At 44.4% G+C, this 19461-nt stretch overlaps 1 protein-coding gene across 1 annotated transcript in view; it reads left to right on the top strand.

Annotated features, from left to right (window-relative positions):
- LOC103181814 (synapsin-3) overlaps positions 1-19461 on the top strand; it is a 95214-nt gene that overhangs the window by 73693 nt on the left and 2060 nt on the right. Inside the window, exons 7-13 of the mRNA XM_042335290.1 lie at positions 7194-7256; positions 8009-8151; positions 9464-9538; positions 10615-10717; positions 15264-15413; positions 15825-15927; positions 17284-17587. Coding sequence (XP_042191224.1) covers positions 7194-7256; positions 8009-8151; positions 9464-9538; positions 10615-10717; positions 15264-15413; positions 15825-15927; positions 17284-17587 — 941 coding nt within the window. The remainder of the gene's footprint in view (positions 1-7193; positions 7257-8008; positions 8152-9463; positions 9539-10614; positions 10718-15263; positions 15414-15824; positions 15928-17283; positions 17588-19461) is intronic.

A 19461-nucleotide genomic window follows, 5' to 3' on the forward strand; every position in this document is an offset into this window, starting at 1 on the left:
ACTCAATCCACGAGTGTTTGTGGGACACTACTGGGCGCAATTGGCTGCCACATTTCGCTCAAAAAATACAGTCAATTCACTTCACAGTGTATTCTGCAAAGCACTTTGAGACGTCTCAAGGATGTGATAGGGCGCTATATCAAAAGCAAAGATTATTATTATTACTATTATAGAGGCAACTATCAAGTCCGCCTGTGTCCTACAAACCTGTAGCAAAGTGATTGGACACTGACATGTGCCTCAGCTGTACAAGCCCAGCCAGTGAATATTAGCAAACCATCTGCCAATAAAGGTGTTCACAGCCGAGCCTGATCCTGCTCTCCCTTGACATGAACACACACACATAATTTCCAGCATGGCCAGGAGAGAGAATCCTGGGCAGTTTTTCCCTTTCTGAACTAGTCCAGAGACACCGAGGCCAGTTGGCATAAAAAGGATATTTAAGGACAGCGAAAGGCTGGCAAGTTTAGCCCTGATTTGTACATCAACCTACTTAGCTGCTGGCTCTCACCATATCCCTCAACCCCTCTCTCACTCCCTCCATCCAGTAAGCATATCCTTTTTCCTCAAGCACATTTATATCATATCCCTGGTAACATTCCACGCATCTGCCATCCCACGAATGAAGCAGTTTCTGCCTGACTTCCCTCCTTACCTCTAACTTTCTACATTTCTAACTTGCGCCCCCTGATACCTAAGCACTTGGCCAGAGTGAACAATGGACCTGGATTAATTTACTGAATTCCCTTCATACTCTTGAAAACTTCAATTAAACTTCAATTAATGCACCTCAGACTTCATTTCTCCAGATGCAAGAAGCAACTTTTTTTAGTCTTTACTCTTAACTTTGATTCCCGATACTTGAAATCTAGTCTTTGATTCTTCTCATTCCAACAAATAGAGTAACCAGAAGTAAGTAGGAACCCGGTTGTTAGTTGATTTCCGGGGGTAATAATTCCTCCAAAAGAAAAACTTCATGGCTGTTTGTGGTTCACTGCTGTGAGCAATTGGTTGCCACGTTTCGCCTAGAAAATACAGTCAATTCACTTTACAATACAACGTGATAAGGCGCTATATAAAATGCAAGGATTATTACTATTGCAGAGAGAAAGTAATAATTTCGAGTTGCTGTTTCTTTACCAGCCGTTTCCAGTTTCCCACTGTGGATTTTCGGTGAATCAATCCTTTTCTTTCACCCCTTCTTTTCCTGAGCACATATTCGAACAAGCCTTCAGTGTTGCTGGAGGTGTACAATATTTCTCTTGGGCTCTGCAGTTGCCTTTTTTAAAAAAAATGTGCTGTTGCTTGTCTTTATAATTTACCAGATTGCTCTGACTACCAGATCCCTTCTATATTTTAGAGTCTTCTGCTTACCCCAAATCCCATTGTGTTCCCTGATGCTCAACCACACTGCTCTCTGTTGCTCTTTGATCTGTCTTAATTTGTCTGAAATACATTTGAGTGCACCTCACCAACAAATCCTTAACTATCTTCCACTTTTAGAACTCTCACCACATTGTCCACTAATTCAGCTCTTTTGACTTGTTTTGCATTGCCTCAAAATCTGCCCTCTGAAACCCGTGATTTAGTCTCTCTCATTCAGAAATACAACAACTCGCATCTATCTATACAATGCCCTTTGCGTAGAATAATAGCTCAGTGGGCTTTGCAGTGATAGGGTAGGACATAAGCAGGGAGATGTGACCGTAAGCCAGGTCGAAGAGGTAGATTTTAAGACAGAATTTAAAGTCAGATGGAAAGTAGAGGTGGGGGAAACGGAAAGCTAGAGAGAGGAGTTGCAGAAGTTAGGGGTATAGAATCTGAAGACTCAGACACCATTGTTAGCACCATACCTTCATTACATTTTCACTTCTGCTGATACTGTGGCTCATTGCTCTGCTTTATCATCTCTTCTCATCACCTGATTGCCCACAGAACTAGTCCAGTCCTCCACCTAGTTCTGGGTTGAGTTCCTGCTTCTATTCTAGCAGCTAGTCTGCCAGCTAGGTAAAGATGCAGTCTGTCTCTCTTGGACTAATAATAATAATCCTTGCATTTTATACAGTGCCTTATCATGACATTGAGACGTCTCAAAGTATATTCACAGAATATACTGTAAAATGAATTGACTGTTTATTTTGTAGGTGAAATGCGGCAGCCAATTGCACACAGCAATGTCCCACAAATAGTTGTGGATCGAGTGACCAAATTACTTATTATTATTTGAAGGGATTACTACCCCAGAAAGCGATCTGCCAATCAACCAACAACTGGTATCCTACTTACTGCTAAGTAAACAGAAGCATGTGGAGTAAGGAAACTTGCCTACGATTTTGCTGTGCCTGAGAATCGAACCCAGAGCCTCTTGCTTGTGAGGCGAGTGCTCTAACCAATACACTACAGGATTAACCTAGTTTACCTCAAAGTTAGTCCCAGTTGGTTAAAAACCCAACATCATCACATTTTAGATTACGTCCCCTTCAATTTCTGAGCAAGTTTTCCTGGTGTTTTGAGCAACTCGAATCACTTGAATTCCCACATGATCTATTCCACCGGCTCATTTGTTTCTCTAAACCAGCTTATTCTCTGTATCTTTAAAATCTGCAACCTTAGCCCCTGGCAAACAAACTACCAGCCTTTTAATGCTATCCTTACAATAAAAAGAACTGTCCCGCAGTTTCAGTAAATCTGCCCTCCATTATTTCCCTTCTTTCCCTCTGGCTATTATTCCATCAAATCCTCCACCTCTGAATAACATTCAGTGTTATTCAGTAACTGAGTCCCATTAAACATAACCCAACTTTACCTCACTATCTTCCAATAATAATAAATAATTTGTTCACGTGACCCATGACTATTTGCCACCATCCACTAACAACCTCATTGTGTTTCCTGGTGAACAGAGTGTCTCAGGGTAATCTATAACACTAAACAAGAGGGTGGAGTAAAGGATCTCAGAACCCAGCATTTGTCATTAATTCGTTCATCTTTCACAGGAGCCCTAAACATTCAAAAGCTGCACTCCAGTATTCTTTTCAGCTCAGACCTCCACCCTCAGTTGTTTAAGCTCAAACAGATGTTTCCTTCATCATTGAAAAACAGTGCATTTAAAAAGAAACAACCAGTTCTTGTGCAGAACAAAATCCACAGAGCTGCTCCCTGCAATCAAGAGTGTTGCTGTGTTTTGTTAAAACTTTGGTGGGAAGAAAGTGGATTTTAAGTCACTCGATGGCTCCCTGGTGTTAAAGATTTAAAGTGGGGGCACGTGAAGCACTGTGCGCTGGGAAACCTCAACAATCCCATTTCCTGGTCGGTTGGTTCAACAACAACTTGCACTTATATAGCGCCCAACATGCAGGGAAGTGTCTCAGAGCACTTAACAGTGGTGGAGCCTGACTCCGAGCCCGGGGGAGGGAGGAGATGGCCCTAAGCACGGTTGAAAAGGAAAGTTTTTAGGCGGGATTTGGAAGAGGGGAGAGAGTGGACAAGGTGGCGGGATTGAGGGAGAGTGTTTCAGAGTTTGCGTGAAAGCACAACCTCCATTGGTGGGGCGGAGGGTATGAGGGATGAGCAGGAGGCCGGTGCCAGTCGAGCAGAGGTGCCGGGTGGTTGATTGGAGAGTGAGGAGGTCAGAGTGTGAGGATCTTGAAGTCAATCCATTCGGTGATGGGGAGCCAGTGGAGCCTGGCCAGAACTGGTGAGATGTGGGTATGGAGTTTGGTCTGGGTCAGTATGCGGGCAGCAGAGTTTTGAATGAACTGGATCTTGTGAATGGTGGAGTTGGGGGATTGACGAGAAGTGCGTTGGAGTAATCCAAGTGAGAGGTGACAACCGCATGCACGAAGGTTTCGGCTGCATTTGGGGTAAGGTATGGTCGGAGGTGAGAAATGTGGCGGAAATGGCAGAAGGCGGTCCTGGTCAGGGACCGATGTGGGGGAAGAAGGACAGTTAGGGATCGAACCGGCTGCCTAGGTTGCGCACTGGTATGGTGATTCTGAGGGAGAGCCCAGGGAGGTTGAGGAATTTAGATCTGCAGGAGTGAAGACGTTGACGAAAGTCACCAATACAACAACAACTTACATTTATATAATACCCCTCACTCAGGTTAGCGTCCCAGATCGCTTGACAGTGGCAGTACACAACACCAAGGGGAGATGACTGTAGATACAGTCAAAGAGGAAGGTCTTCAGGCACAACCTGAAGATGGGGAAGGAAGGGAGCAAGGCGGAGGGATAGAGCAAGTGTTCCAGAGTTTCGGGGCGTAGTGGCTGAAAGCGCAATAGTACTCGTTCACAGCCACTGACATCCTCCCCATACATCCAGTCAGCGGCTCTTACTGGGAGGTGGGAGAGAGCGAGAAACCAATGCAAGACTCGTCTCTCTATTTATGATGATGATCATCCTTGCATTTGATCCACTGCCTTATCACGTCATTGAGACATCTCAAAGTGCTGCAATGTAAACTGCTGTCATTGTGGGTATTTTGTAGGTGAAATCAGAGACATTTATGGCACAGAAGGAAGCCATTTAACTCATCAAGTCTGCATCGGTTCTCAAAACACTGTTCATTCAATCCCACTATGGCCATTCCCCTTCAAGCCTCTATCTTTCATGTACAATATACACCTTCTTGTTGATAATAATTCTAACAATAATCCTTGCATTTAATATAGCTTTTATTAACACCGAGAATGGCTCAAAGCTCTTCACAGAGTTTCTGTAAAGTATAGATGGATTTGTATACATGGATTTGTAGGCAAACGCAGCAACCAATATGCAAACAGCAATGTCCCACAAACAGCTGGAGGATTATTGTCCTAGAGAAACAAGACGAAAATAAATAAAGTGATACAAAGAAAGGATTTTATTTCTATCTAACAATGTGTTTCATAAGACTCTATTTCCCCTCTAACATTCTTCTCCTGGACGCGCAGAACCATGCTTTCGTACCATTGATCGGGGTCTGTCTGTTCTCCACGTGTACACTGGACAGTGAGTGCCGGCAGGCTGTGTGACTGTCGTGGCCCAGCCTGATTCGATGACCACAGATGCACATTTTATAATGTGTGGGGGGATGAGGGAGAGCGTGTGTGGTGAGGGAGGTGTCCCTCAAGACTGAGGAACAAATCCAGCTGTTTTATCCTCTCCTCAGCCCTTGTCACTGGCAGGTGCAATACTGAGAGTAGCTGCCACAGCAAAGAGCAATGATTTAACCTAAGACCCTCCTGCTCTGGTTCTGCATTAGACTCTGAGCAGAACTGCTTCTATTCTGGTTTTGCTCTAGACTGGTGCGATGGTCACACAGCTCAGACACTGAACGTACAGCACTTCTGATTTGGATTTGCACTGACACTGAACCTCTTGGATCGCCTTAATTTGAACTTTCATCTGTTTTTGTTTTCAGGAAAGGAAAATTACAGGGATCTGTAAACTGCCTTCTTAAAGCTGCAGTGTAGCTCTGGTTAGGACTCTATCACTATTAGGTCGATAATTATAAACGTTCTGTTTTAAAATAATGTCTTCATTTATATAGAGTAACACCTCTATCATCACCTCCCCCCCCAACCCTCACCCAGTACAAATACATATAATTACTGGTCCTCTATATTCAGTAAAGTTAGGACATCTGATGACAGGCCGATATCCTCATCCCCCACGATTTGGGAGCTCACACTCGCAGTCAAGGAGAGGGAGATTAAGGTCTGTACAGGCTCCATGTCTGTATCCACGGGTTTCAATCAATGTGTGCAATGGGTGGCAGACACGACAGGCTCATTAACCAAGTCCGTGCATCCTTCCAGCTGGGACAACAAACTATTTCTTTTGAAATAAAATGAAAGGTGCCATTCCCCGTGAGGGGTGCTATATTCATGCACGTTGTTGATGTGGTGAAGCTAATGTGGAGAAATAAGTTATCATCAGGTAAAAAAGAACAGACAAGTGCTTTAAGATCAAGAGAAATGATATGATAGTGAATGAGGGAGGTCTGAGAATGGAAATCCGGACACATGATCTGACCCTGGATGAATGGATATATTTTTGCTAAAAAAANTGAACTCCTGCTCCACTCAGCTCAGGTTATCAGCCTCCCATAAAAACTGTTTTATTCCAGTTATTTACATGAGAACATCCCATACCGGAGAAGATTGTAAGCCTCGTGGGAGCAAATTCTTGTGCACTGATGTTACATTATGATAGATGGGGGAGGGGTGGGGAGGCAATGGGGAGGGGATGCTATATTACATAGCATTTATCACCAGAGGCTCCCAATGTAAAACCTTAACAAGAGGTGAGTGAGTAGCATTATATAACAGTGTATTATATAACACTGAGCATTGACAGGTTGAGTTTAATCTCTCTTGGAGTCAGGATATGAATATTCACAAGGAGGGCAGGAGCAGTGAAGGGGACTCACAGGGGATGAACTCAGTTAGTCATTCAGTGAAACAACAAACCTGCTGGAGACAGACCGTGGGCACACCAGACATTACTGGGAACAAAACTATAAGCATACATGTGTCCAGGAAGGAATGCGTTTACATCTGACACAGAGAGTTGTGTGGTCAGCTCTGTAAATGGGCCATCTCCTGACGTGACTGGAGCGATCACAAAGGCCCAATGTCAGACGCGGTCCAGATGGCACCTCTTCCAGGAATTCTCTGTTTAGTTTGCGCAGGCCAGTTTCTGAAAGTGGGCAGCTCTTGTTCTGTGTGGACTGCGACCACCCATGTCTGACCCTCAGTCATTCAGACACAATGCCACAAGCTGTGAGATGGCCCCACCACCATACCCCACCCACTCAGCCCAGGGATCAGTGAGATTCCAAGCTTGTGGGAGTTTTGCAATGAGCAGCTGGGATCATTTTCACACATATGTAGCTCGTCATATTTCATTGGCTCAGACAGCAACCTGGACCGCGAGAATAACATTGACTGAGTTAGACCAAATTGTGATTTCAAAGAAAGGGAAACTCCAAAGTCAAACTCAGAACAGACTGTAAGATCACAGACATAATCGTAAATTTCCTGAAAAAATTTAGCGGCACATTCCAGCCACGTTCACTGTTAAAGATAGATGGACATGGAACAGAGAATGAATTACACAGTGTTTGATTTGTTTATTGCATAAAAGGTAACTGGAAGAAGTACACAGGACTGAAGGTGATGAATGCTTTGTTTTTGTTTCTGTTTCAGCTGACAATTCCCAGTTTCCCAGTGGTGGTAAAATTGGGACATGCTCACGCAGGCATGGGAAAGGTAAGATCTGTCGAAGCGAGAGAGACTTGGGGACAATCTGCAAGGCTTCAGCCAATAAATAGTTCAGAAATTTTCAAACAATTCTTGCAATTTGATGAATAAATGGATTTGGTATGTGTATCCAAAGTTTTCATCTTCTTCCCCTCATCGGTTCCACATGCCTAAACCTTCCCTCTGGTTTACACTATTGCTCCCTCTCGTACCCATCCTCCTATTCATTACCCCTGAGACATTGAATTGTGGAGACATTTCCTCAGGTTTGTTCTTCTATCCATTCTACACACTCTTTGCCTCAAAGTGAATCACTCTTGCCCTTCACCAAGCTCCTGACCCCATCACCTCCACCCTCGCCTGGCTCTACTGGATCCCCATACCCCAGAGGATAGAGTTTAAAATCCTCGTCCTCGCCTTCAAAGCCCTCCACTGGGGTGGGACGCTCCTCTCCAGTTCTAATAGCCTGATCAGACTCACTGTCTCAGCTCACACATAGAGTTCAGTACTTGGGTGAGTTACTGGAAACCAAATCTCATCATGAGTCAATGGTTCAGAAGAGGAATGGGAAAATTGTGGCCAAAACACCTCGCCTAGTAGGCAGACACATGTTGGCAGTATCTTGGTGAACTCCAGCTCTTTGTCTTTAGTCATACCATAAAGACATGCATAAGGTCTGTCTTGTATGAACAGAGTGCCAGTGTGTCTCTAACCCTGCTCTTCATTCTTTCTCTGGCTTACGTGGGCTTTGGCTCTCACAGGTCAAGGTTGAAAACCATTATGACTTCCAGGACATTGCCAGTGTTGTGGCTCTGGCCAAAACCTATGCAACCACCGAGCCGTTCATCGACTCCAAATACGACATCAGAATTCAGAAGATCGGGAACAATTATAAAGCTTACATGTGAGTGTCCCTACTAGCTTAGCTGCTGTACAGGCCTTTCTGGGATGCTGGCCCGGGGTCCATGTACAGGGGTTCGTGTGTGCTGAGATAGGTGACATAATAATAAAAATAATAATCATAATAAGCCTTGCTTTTGATATAGCATCTTATTATGTCGTTGAGACATCTCAACCTACTTCACAGAATATATTGTAAACAGTGTATTTTTTGCGGCAGCCAATTGCACACGCCAATGTCCTACAAACAGTCGTGATTGAGTGACCACATTATTTTGGAGGGATTATTACCTCTGGAAAGCGATCCACCAATCGAATAATTACCGAGTTCCTACTTACTGCTGGGTAAACAGAGGTGTGTGGAGTAAGGAAACTTGCCTAACATTTCGCCCTGTCCGAGAATCGAACCCGGGTCCTCTCGCTAGCGAGGCAAGCACGCTAACCACTATGCTACAGACCTCCTGCAGGGCCACAACTCTCTCTGAAATCAACAAGGATGGGTTTGAGATAGGTTCATATTGACGATATAGTGGATTGATGGGGGAGGTATCCTTCTCAGCAGCCTGTGGCCAAGTCAGCTTTGTGCTCTCTGGCTGGGGATTGGTTTGTAATCACAGGAAGAATGGAGACAGGAGACAGAAACTCTGGGCACAATCAGAAGAGTTTTAAAGTGATTCCAGGGCATTTTTAGAGTATAGCTCTTTGGGCAGGCAGCTCCAGAGTAACATAACTCCTCCATGCAAAGAGCTCTCATGGATCAAATCCAATTCTCAATTCTTTCCTGATTTGTTTGCGTTTGAAGAGAAAATGGGGGAAAAAGTGCCAGACCAAAACCAGACTTGTACAAGTCTACTGGCGCGGCTGGAAACCAGTGGCCAAAACACCAACCACTGCTTAGATCAGTGGAGAAAGCTGACAAGCATGTCTGATAATCTTCCGTTAAATGTGGTGCCACACCCTGCAATTTCCTATTTGAGGAGTGTCAGTGGAAATGAATAGAGATAACTATCTGGTGATTCACAATCTGGGATGGATCAGACTGACGCTCGCTTGCTGTCTGAGCCACTGATGGACAGACCCTCCCACCAGCAGTGCAGTGCATGGGACCGTCCCGGATACACTGTGGAGTCGGAGGATGAATCTTGTCTAGCACCAATGGCAGCCAGGAGCAGGACACCTATCTGATCCATGGGTGGGTGGGGGTGATTATTATACTCTTGCAGGTGGCAGATCAATACCAGCTCACTATGAGCAGACTGTTCTGCTGTTGCTGTGATCCCAGGGGCCTTGTCAGTAATGTGGCTTGTCTCTCACAGGAGGACCTCGATTTCAGGAAACTGGAAAGCAAACACTGGCTCCGCTATGCTGGAACAAGTGGCCATGACAGAACGGTAAGTGCTCACACAGCACAAATCCAAATTGTTCAGTTGGGCCTGAACAACAACAAATTACATTTGTGTTGCGTCTATCACGTTGGAATGATGTCCCTAGGCACTGAACGGTTAAGGGTTTCCACCCGAGCTGGGGATTGGAATCGAGAGAGTTGGAAGGTAGAGGGAGTGGAAGTATGGATGAAGTCAAGGTCAAATCAGATCTCTCCCCATATTTATCACAAGCTTAGACCTCTGATTATCTCCATTACCTAGTTTATCTAGAAACCAACATTAACAATAATAATAATAATCCTTGCATTTGCTTTTCACATCATGAGGATGTCTCAAAGCGCTTCACAGGATTTACTGCAAACTACAGCAAGTGTGTTTGTGTAGGCAAACACAGCAGCGAATTTGCATGCAGCAATGTCCCACAAAAAGCCATGAAGTGAATGGCCAGCTTTATCTGGGGGATTGTTGGCCAAGCACTTTGCCAGCACAGAGGCAATGTGGCATTTTGTGTCTGTGCCGCTGATAGTTGGTTTACTAAATTAACCTTTCTTTTTAATTGATCCCAATTTCCACTTCTTTTCCCGTATCTCAAAATATTTGTAATTCCCAGCTGCTTATCCAGTTCACATTTGTAGTATTATGAGAATAGATAGACACTTTGTACTGAATCCCCTTTCCTCTTTCTATCCTTTTCCAAGTGACATATTTCGTGCCTTTCTGCTTCAGTGACCTGGTGACGAGTGAGTGCTGCCTACAGCTTATCCCACTCATTCACTATGTCAAGACGGGTATTGCCCCCCCCCTCCACTCCCCCACTCACCTCTGATCCCAGGCTGTTTTGTCGACTGCAGAGTGAGGGATAAAGGAGAATGGTCCATTGGAACAAGGGACAAAGGAGAGATGTCAGCAAGTGTACAGCTCCCATTGCACTCCCTTTGTAGCGGTGCTGTGTGGTAATTGAGATGACTGGTTTGCTGTAATGAATGCGTTGCGATGTTCCAGCATGTTGCTGGAAGAATGGATGGAACAGGTTACAGCAGAGCCACCTGACAGCTCACATCCCAATGGGAATTCTCTTTCAGCTACAGAGTGTGGGTGGACGCTTGCTCTGAGATGTTTGGTGGCCTGGACATATGTGCAGTGAAAGCTGTTCACGGAAAGGACGGAAAGGATTACATCATCGAGGTTAGTTGGTCCGAACTAGTTAAGACCTTTGTAGTGCAAGTCATGAATTTCACATGGAGTGTGATTGGGGTAAGTTGTTCTTTAGATTGCCTGAGCCCCCCTTTTAGTCTGGAGTTTAACTTGTTCATTACTGCTCGAACTAAGGCTAAATGTAGATCAGAAACTGCTTTATGCCTCGCGTGTAGTTCAACAGTGTACACAGAGGATAATGATGGTGAAAGTGTTTTTTTTCTGTGTACAACAGGTTGGTGACTGGTGAAAGGTTTTTATTTGTGTACACAGAGGATAACGAGTGGTGAAAGGGTGGGCACAGAGGACGTGACTGGGCTTTGTCTGTGTACACAAAGGCTGGTGACTGGCTTTGTCTGTGTACACAAAAGATGTGACTGGCTTTGTGTACACATAATATTTATTCATTTCTGATTGATCTCATTCTGTAAAGCATTTCTTTAACATCAAAGGCACTGTATAAACGCTAGTCATTGTGATCATCAATTTCCAGGCCAATCTTTAAAGCTCAGCGGCCAATATCTCTTCAGGTGTCATGATCACTGACAAGGGTAACACTTCCTTTCCTTTGTACTTAAGTATCAAATCTCGCTACACTAAACAATAACTGGACTAAGGTAGATGATCAATCTAGGAAGTCCCTTGATTGACATTAGGAAGTCCCCAACAAAAACACAGGAATGCCTTGGTGTGTAAATTGTATTGCAGTGTGTGCTCAAATACGTCACAGAGGCTACAATGAACAGCCCAATCCTGCATGATTTGAACTGAAGCTTTTTAGTGCAGTCCTGAGTCACCCAGACAGTTATAGCACTGGGCCATAGAGTAGTCCTGAGCCAAAAAGATCATTTAGACCTGAGTCCCACAGAGCACTGTCAAATAGTCTCATCTCATTCCTGGTTTAATCAGATTTGAAGAATGAGCACAGCAGGATAACAGAGGGAGACTGATGCCCATGGAACCATGCCCTTTGCAAGTGAGGATTAGGTAGAAAGAGAAGATATTTCAACTAGAGTTCAATTAAACTACGTGATTTGAGAGGAACTAGACCATTTAATTCACTGCAAATTATAGGAGGTTTGGGCTGTCCCCCTGCCTCATTAATCATCTGAAAACAATTTGGAGACCAGATGGGTCAAGACCAGTAGCAGTTAGTCCACTCCAAGCTGAGACAGCTGAATGCATCCAAAGAACTTGATTCTCAGGCAGTCAACATTTGGAAACTTCAATCGCCTCCTCCCCTGAAATTCTCAAATGAAAGGCTTTCCCTCCAACCCCAGCGGAGCCCAGCTGGCTGCTCGTAACCTTCAGCAGAGATCCCAACAGGGACCTGAAGATGATCATTAGTCAGCAACCGCTAACACTGCAAGAGGCCAGACTACCCGCCTTCATTGTATGCCTGGCTCAGAGGCTGAGTCACTGCTGGGTGACACTGTGGGGGTCAGAGTAAGCATTGGATGCAAGTAACCGCACAGTACCTCTGCGGATTGTTGGTGTGTCTGTAAATGGAGCCAATGCTCCAGGAAGATTTTCAGTCAGTGGGCAAAGCCTTCCTTTGTACAACCAGGAGCCTATCAGGAAAGGCTGGACAAGCTTGGACTCTTTTCTCTTGAAAAGAGAAGGGTGAGGGGTGACCTAATAGAGGTCTTTAAAAATATGAAAGGTTTTGATAGGGTAGACATAGAGAAGATGTTTCCACATGGGGGGTAGACCAAAACCAGGGGCCATCAATATAAAATAGTCACCAATAAATCAAATAGGGAAGTCAGAAGAACCTTCTTTATCCAGAGAGCGATGGGAATATGGAACTTGCTACCACAAGGAGTAGTTGAGGCAAATAGCAAAGATGCATTTAAGGGGAAGCTAGATAAGTACATGAGGGAGAAAGGAATAGAAGGTTATGCTAATAGGCTTAGTAGAGGAAGGGCAGGAGGAGGCTCATGTGGAGCATAAACTCTGGCATAGACCAGTTGGGCCGAATGGCCTATTTCTGTGCTGTATATTCTATGTAATTCTATGTAATTGTATGATGTGAACCAGGGAGACTTTTGGCAGAGAGGCCACTTTCCAGAGACCCTCTGCTTTATGACTCAGCACATCCCTTGCAGACAGTCACGAGCAGTCTGACCATTCATATGATGTGACTGCAGAAGGCGCAGTTCTGTTCACAAAGTAAGCATGTGCAGTGGACGTTGCCAGCTCTGTAAACACTCTCGAGCTCAGTTCACTGTGACTGTAGAGAAACAGCACACAAACTGGAACATTTGCCAGGAAAATTCCAGAACAGAATATATCACATTTTAATCCCTTCACTGCTGCTAACTCTCTCATCCGCTCACACTCCAGGGAAATGAGGAACCAATCCTTGGAGGGAGATAGCAACACTGTTCCAAGAGCAACACCGTCAGAATGGCCTCTTTTGACATGCCATGGATTGGCATTGCCCAGACGTCACCACGTGTAGTTGGAATGCATGGAACTTTCGGTTTGCTTTGCTTTGCGTACTCTTAAACATGGGGATAGGTTTCCGCGTGTGTCAGACACCAAAAACAAAGTACTTCAAAAGTAATTACTGGCAAGCTTTTTGTTGGCGAAACGGCCAGCCATTTGCGAAGTTAAATAATAATAATAATCCTTGCATTTGATATAACGCTTTTCACATTTTCTAGACGTCTCAAAACGCTTCACAGATTATACTGTAAAGTGAATTGATTGTATATTTGTGGGCGAAACATGGCGGCCAATTGTGCACAGTAGTGTCCCACAAACAGTCGTGGATTGAAGTGACCAATTTCTTATTATTTTTTTTCTTGAGGGATTATTATCAGGTGTGTGGAGTAAGGAAATTTGCCCAAGGTTTCACCCTGCCGGGAATCAAACCCAGGTCTCTCGCTTGCAAGGCGAATGCTCTAACCACTGAGCTACAGAATTGCCAATCAGTTGGGGAATCTCCCTGCTTTTTTTGACATAGTATCCTGGAATCTTTAATTTGCACCACTCCCACCAGGGCTGGTGTTTGGGAGTTGTTGTGTAGTCTGACAAGCTCTGAGATGATAGATTGTGGCTAGTCACGCTGTCTACATTCTTCAACACTTAAACTGAAAGCCAGGAAGTTCAGAATGAAGGAAAGTTTATCTGTGAATCAGAATGACTCACCGTACAGTTTTGTCTTCCGACAATTCCAAAAAATTTAAGGGATGAATATTCCTGTCCTCGTTGCATGTAATGACTGAGGATGTGTAATTAAAATGAGGAAATTGGTTATAAGTCAACATCAGCACAGATACTACACCTAACACTGCAGGATTCTCAGCCTCTGGTTCCCTCAGTGTGGTGTGGTTCACAAACCGGGATGCCCTGTGGTACTCTCCAGACTACTGAGGAAATTTGGAACACTAGACATTTTGTTTGTACATGTCAATTTATACAAGTTTAGGATTAAAGCAACTGCCCCATAAAACACCTCCCTGACTCTAAAATACAAGAATTGCAATAAGATTTGTAATAAGCGAATCCTGCATATATCTGGACCTGTCTCAGGCTGACCAGCTGAAACTGGCTGATTTTTCACTTCCACGTAGCCAGATTACTGCCAGATATGGTTACTGGAGTCCAATAAAGTTAGCTTTCAATATTGTGCAGTGGGTCTATTTGCATATTAACTTGTGAATATTGTGCCTGCACATTAACTTTGAATATTTCACTGATTATCCATTTCACTGAATATCTATTTCACTGAATACCCATTTCACTGGATATTAATGTCACTGAATATTAATTTCACTGGATATCAATTTCATTAGATAATAATTTCACTGTCAAAAATTCCTGTCAGTGTTGCATGTAGCGACTGAGAATGTGTGATTAAAATGAGAAAATTGGCTAGAAATTTATTTCACTGGATATTCATTTCACCGGATAGCTATTTAACTAGATACTCATTTCACTGGATATTCATTTCACTGGCTATCTATTCACTGGATATCTATTTCACTGGATGCCCCTTTCACTTAATGCCCTTTATCAGGTAATACTTTAGTTCTTTTAACCTGTTCTGTACTCTACAGATGCAAGAGCTGACACTTTTGCACGTGAGTTGCACAAGAAGGAGGAACAAGAAACCTCATCAACCAGGACATACTGTGCTCGCCACAGTGTTGCTGGGATTCCCTGGTGACTGTCTGCCATCTAGTGGTAACATGTCCAACTGGAGCAAAAACACCAACAAACCCAAATAGACATCAATTCTTGTTTATAAGGTGTCTAAATCTAGTGACAGTCCTTGTGCACCTGAAAAGCCAGTGTCCTGCTATTCCGGCTTCTACAGAGGCTAAAATTCAAGATATTTGTCCTTTTCAAATGTTTTGTGTACTTGATGACAAGTGTCTAATGGATGCATCACCTCTAGGAATCCAACCATGTTCTAGGACATGGGGGAAAAGTCCAATAAAGGGCCTTGGAGCTAGGGAGTGAGAGGGAGACTGATGCCTGGGCACTGAGACGTGGGCACTGAGCTGTCTTTTCCATTTATTCACAGGTAATGGACAGCGCTATGCCACTGATCGGAGAATATGTGGAGGAGGACAGACAGCTGATAGCGGAGCTGGTGATAGGGAAAATGAACCAGCTTCTGTCAGACTGCCCTGCAGCCTCCCAGCAGAGAGAAAGTGGACTGACACTGGGCCAGGTCAGTGGCAGCACCCACCACTATTTCTTTACCATGTTCACAGGAGTCAGTGAATTTGTATATGGTATCTCCATTCTGTTCAGGGAAGCTCAGTATTTGACAGTTTCCTCTCGTTAAGTCTCCTTAAGCATTGATCCACCCCAGCTATCCATCAGTGCATCCTTCTGATGATACTGGGAATCCCGAGTGAACGTTGAGTAACTCTCTAACCCTGTCTCACTGTGGGGATGTAACCAACTTCCACAGTCCAGCATTGGAATGAGAAAGTGGTGCTCCCTTCTCTCTCTCCCACATTCTGGCCTTGCACTTCTCTGTCTCAACTGTGTGTGTGGGGTGGAAACAAATACCAGATTTCATTGAACACATCTCCTGCTGCCGCAAAGTCCTTATTCTCATCAACCTCTCTTTCAGCCTCAGCAACTCCAGCCACAGCCCACAAAGTCTCAGATGCAGCCTCAGCCAGGAGCTGTCTCTCAGTGGGGGCAGCCAGCCCAATCTCGTCCATCCCCTCAAGGTACATACAGTTTACACAGCAGCTCACTACAGCATTCCTTCTTTTTAGAGATATTGGGGTTTCAGTTAATAATAATAATTCTTGCATTTGATACAGCGCCTTATCATTTCCTTGAGATGTCTCAAAGCGCTTCACAAGATATACCATAACATGGATTGACTGTGTATATTGGGAGTGAAACGTGGTAGCCAGTTTGCGCACAGCAATGTCCCACAACAGTGAGTGATCAATATTATCTGAGGGATTGTTGGCCAGGATACTTGGAGAGAGAAACTCCCTCCTCCTTTCGAATAGTGCCATGGGATCTTTAACATTCACCTGAACAGGCTGATGGGACCTTAGTTTAATGTCTCGCTCGAAGGACAGCACTGCATTGGAGTATCAGCTTAGACTATGTGATTCCAAGTCCTGATGTAGGGATCGAACCCAAAACCTTCTGACTCAGAAGCGAGAGCTACCACTGTGTCAGGCTGACGCACAGTTGTGGTGTATCTTAACTATTCCATAATAACGGATCTTACTCTTTCTGCTATCTCTTTCCGTGAATGCCATGGGAAACGCAATCTACTTCCAAAGCGGGAAATGTATTGGAATTTTTCAATAAAGTCCAGGTGGAAGTTCTTCAGCCTCCTTCGGCTCACGCGGACGCTCTCAAGTCTCACAAAATAACACGGCTTATCACCCGCAGCACATTTTGAAAAGGAACTTTCCCATCAGTCCACAGAGGCTGGAGAAAAGGCAGACGAAAATAAATTGTTAGAACGTACATTATTTATTATGTACTTCATTACGTCCATTTTGTGGGATATTGCTGTGTGCAATTGCTGCCCTGTTTGCTCACAAGGTCACCCAGTCACTCCATTTTACAGTAAATCCTGTAAAGTTCTTTGAGACATCCTCCTGACGTGAAAGGTGATGTACCAAATAATAATAATAATCCTTGCATTTGATATAACGTCTTATCACGTCGTTGAGACATCTCAAAGCAGTTCACAGGTAAAGTGTATTTTGTGGGTGAAACACAGATTCCGCACAGCAGTGTCCCACAAACAGTCGTGGATTGAGTGACCGCATTTTTTTCGAGCGATTATTACCCCCAGAAAGCAACCCGCCAACCGACTAACAACCGGGTTCCGACTTACTTCCTAGATAAACAGCGGTGCGTGGAGTAAGGAAACTTGCCTAAGGTTTGGCCCCACTGGGAATCCAACCCGGGTCCTCTCGCTTGCGAAGCGAGCTCGCTAACCAGTATGCTATGGGACTCCACAAGAAAGGATTGCAAGGATTATTATTAGTTATTTGCATGTTATTATTGAGGGGACTGCTGTAATCTTACCCTATTTCTCCTGTTTGCAGGAAGCCCAAGGCAACCCCAGAGCCCTCAGGTCCAGCGTTCCAGCTCAGTGTCACAGCAAAGACTTTCTCCACAAGGCCAGCAGCCCCAAAACCCCCAGCCCAGCACCAGCCAGCAAGAGAAGTCCCCAGGTTCGGGATCTCCGAAGCAGGTCAAGTCCGCGGGCACTTCCCCAAACCAGTCATCCAAGCCTGGGCCCTTCCCTTCTCCGCAGCCCAGGCCTCCTGCTCAGGGTCAGGCTCTTTCTCAGCCAGGGTCTGGAGCCGCAGCACAGCAGCACAGCACAGCACCTCACCCGCACCTCAAGTAAGTACAGGCTGTGCCATTGCTAACAATATTCTCTCCCTTTTTGTTTATGCATGTTGCTGCCTGTAATTTTCATTTCACTCCCACAGTATTAGGAACATAGGAACAGTTGGAGGACATTCAGCTCCTCAAGTCTTTTGCGTCATTCTATTAGTTCATGGCTGATCTGTACTTCAACTCCATTTACACACCTTTGCTCCATATCCCTTGATACTCTCACCTAACTTATTGCTATTGAGAGCCCAGAATTCTGACCTAAGCAGCTCCATATTACTCCACAACTGGTTCTGTCTGAGTGGAAGTCAGCTCTCCGTTTGACTGAGAAGGCCAGAGCAGAACTGAGGGGTTTAAAAAAAACACTTCCCGAAGCAATAAAGATTAGTTTCCCCAAAGAACAGGAAATTTGTGGAAATGACTCACACACCAAGCGTCTGACTCTGCATTAACTCCCTTACAATGTACTGGATAAAATATGTATGTACACGTGAGAGAGAGGGAAATAGAAGAGTGCGGGAGGATGTAAGGAGTGAGTGGAGACTCATGTGGAGCATAAACACCAGGACAGACTAGTTGGACCAATGTCTTGTTCCTATGCTGTACAATCTATGTAAAAAAAATCTGCATTGAGAATGATAAACCTTGCATTTGATATAGTGCTTTTCACATCTTCTAGACGTCTCAAAGCGCGTCTTAGAATATGCTTTAAAGTGAATTGACTGTATATTTGTGGGCGAAACACAGCAGCCAATTGCACACAGCAGTGTCCCACAAACAGTCGTGGATTGAAAATTATCAATTTATTATTATTTTTGTTTTTTGGAGGGATTATTGTTAGGCATGTGGAGTAAGGCGAGTGCTTGCAAGGCAAGGCGAGTGCTCTAACCACTGAGCTACAGGACTCCACAAGAGACTCCAGAATAGTGTTGGAACACATTTGGACAGGTGTAAAGTGAATGGAATGATTCCACACAGGACCGTGTGAGTTCCGTGTGCCTGGGGTTGGGAGAAGGTGGGAGAACAGGGAGTGTTCTCTGTAGTGGGAAGGTTTGAACAATGGAGTTGGATCAGTGTTTTAGAGTTTTACTGAAAGATTTAGGCATCTTTTGATGGAGCTTCTGTTGGATGTAAATTGAGTAGGTTTCTTGTAGACTGAAGGGAGCAGGCTTTAATCGGATGAATGACTTTTTAATCATTCCGTATTTTCTTAACTGGTTCTTTAATATCCAAGTTTATGTAGTGGTTTATAGTCTTGTACCTGGGACCACAATCCAAGAGTCCCGGTAACAGTTAAACAATTCAGTTTCAATCTCCATCACGCCGCTCCGTGGCCAAAATTGGGTATAACACTATAACATATTTCATTTGCTCAGGAGAAAGCGTTTTGACAGGGCTATCCAGTACATTGAATGATTAATAAATGTCCACAAAGACAAAAGATGAGATTAGATGGAAAAGATGGGGAGACATATTGGAATCTTCAGTGGGAACGAGAATTAACGTTGTCTAGCTCCTTCACAAATGAACTGAGCAAGTTCCCGGAAATGAAGAAAAGATTCAGGGTATTCGATGATGCTTTACTAAAAGTTAATAATGAGGTAACAAAATGCACAATGATCAGCGGAGGAGTGTGACGGGATTGCCACTGATTTTTGGGGGTCAGCCGGGTGTCTGATACACGTGGAAACCCATCACCATGCATAAGAGAATCTGAATCAAACTGAGAAATCCATGCATCCCACACACAACAACAAAATTGCATTTGTAAAGCACCTTTCACGTCGGAGGATGTCCCAAGGTACTGGACAGACAGAGTTACAGACCCAAGCTAGGGGTCGGGGAGGGTGGAGGGCAGGCGGGGAAGCAGGGAGATTGAA

Source organism: Callorhinchus milii, unplaced genomic scaffold (assembly GCF_018977255.1).
Source record: "Callorhinchus milii isolate IMCB2004 unplaced genomic scaffold, IMCB_Cmil_1.0 Scaffold5, whole genome shotgun sequence".
Lineage (NCBI taxonomy): Eukaryota > Metazoa > Chordata > Chondrichthyes > Chimaeriformes > Callorhinchidae > Callorhinchus > Callorhinchus milii.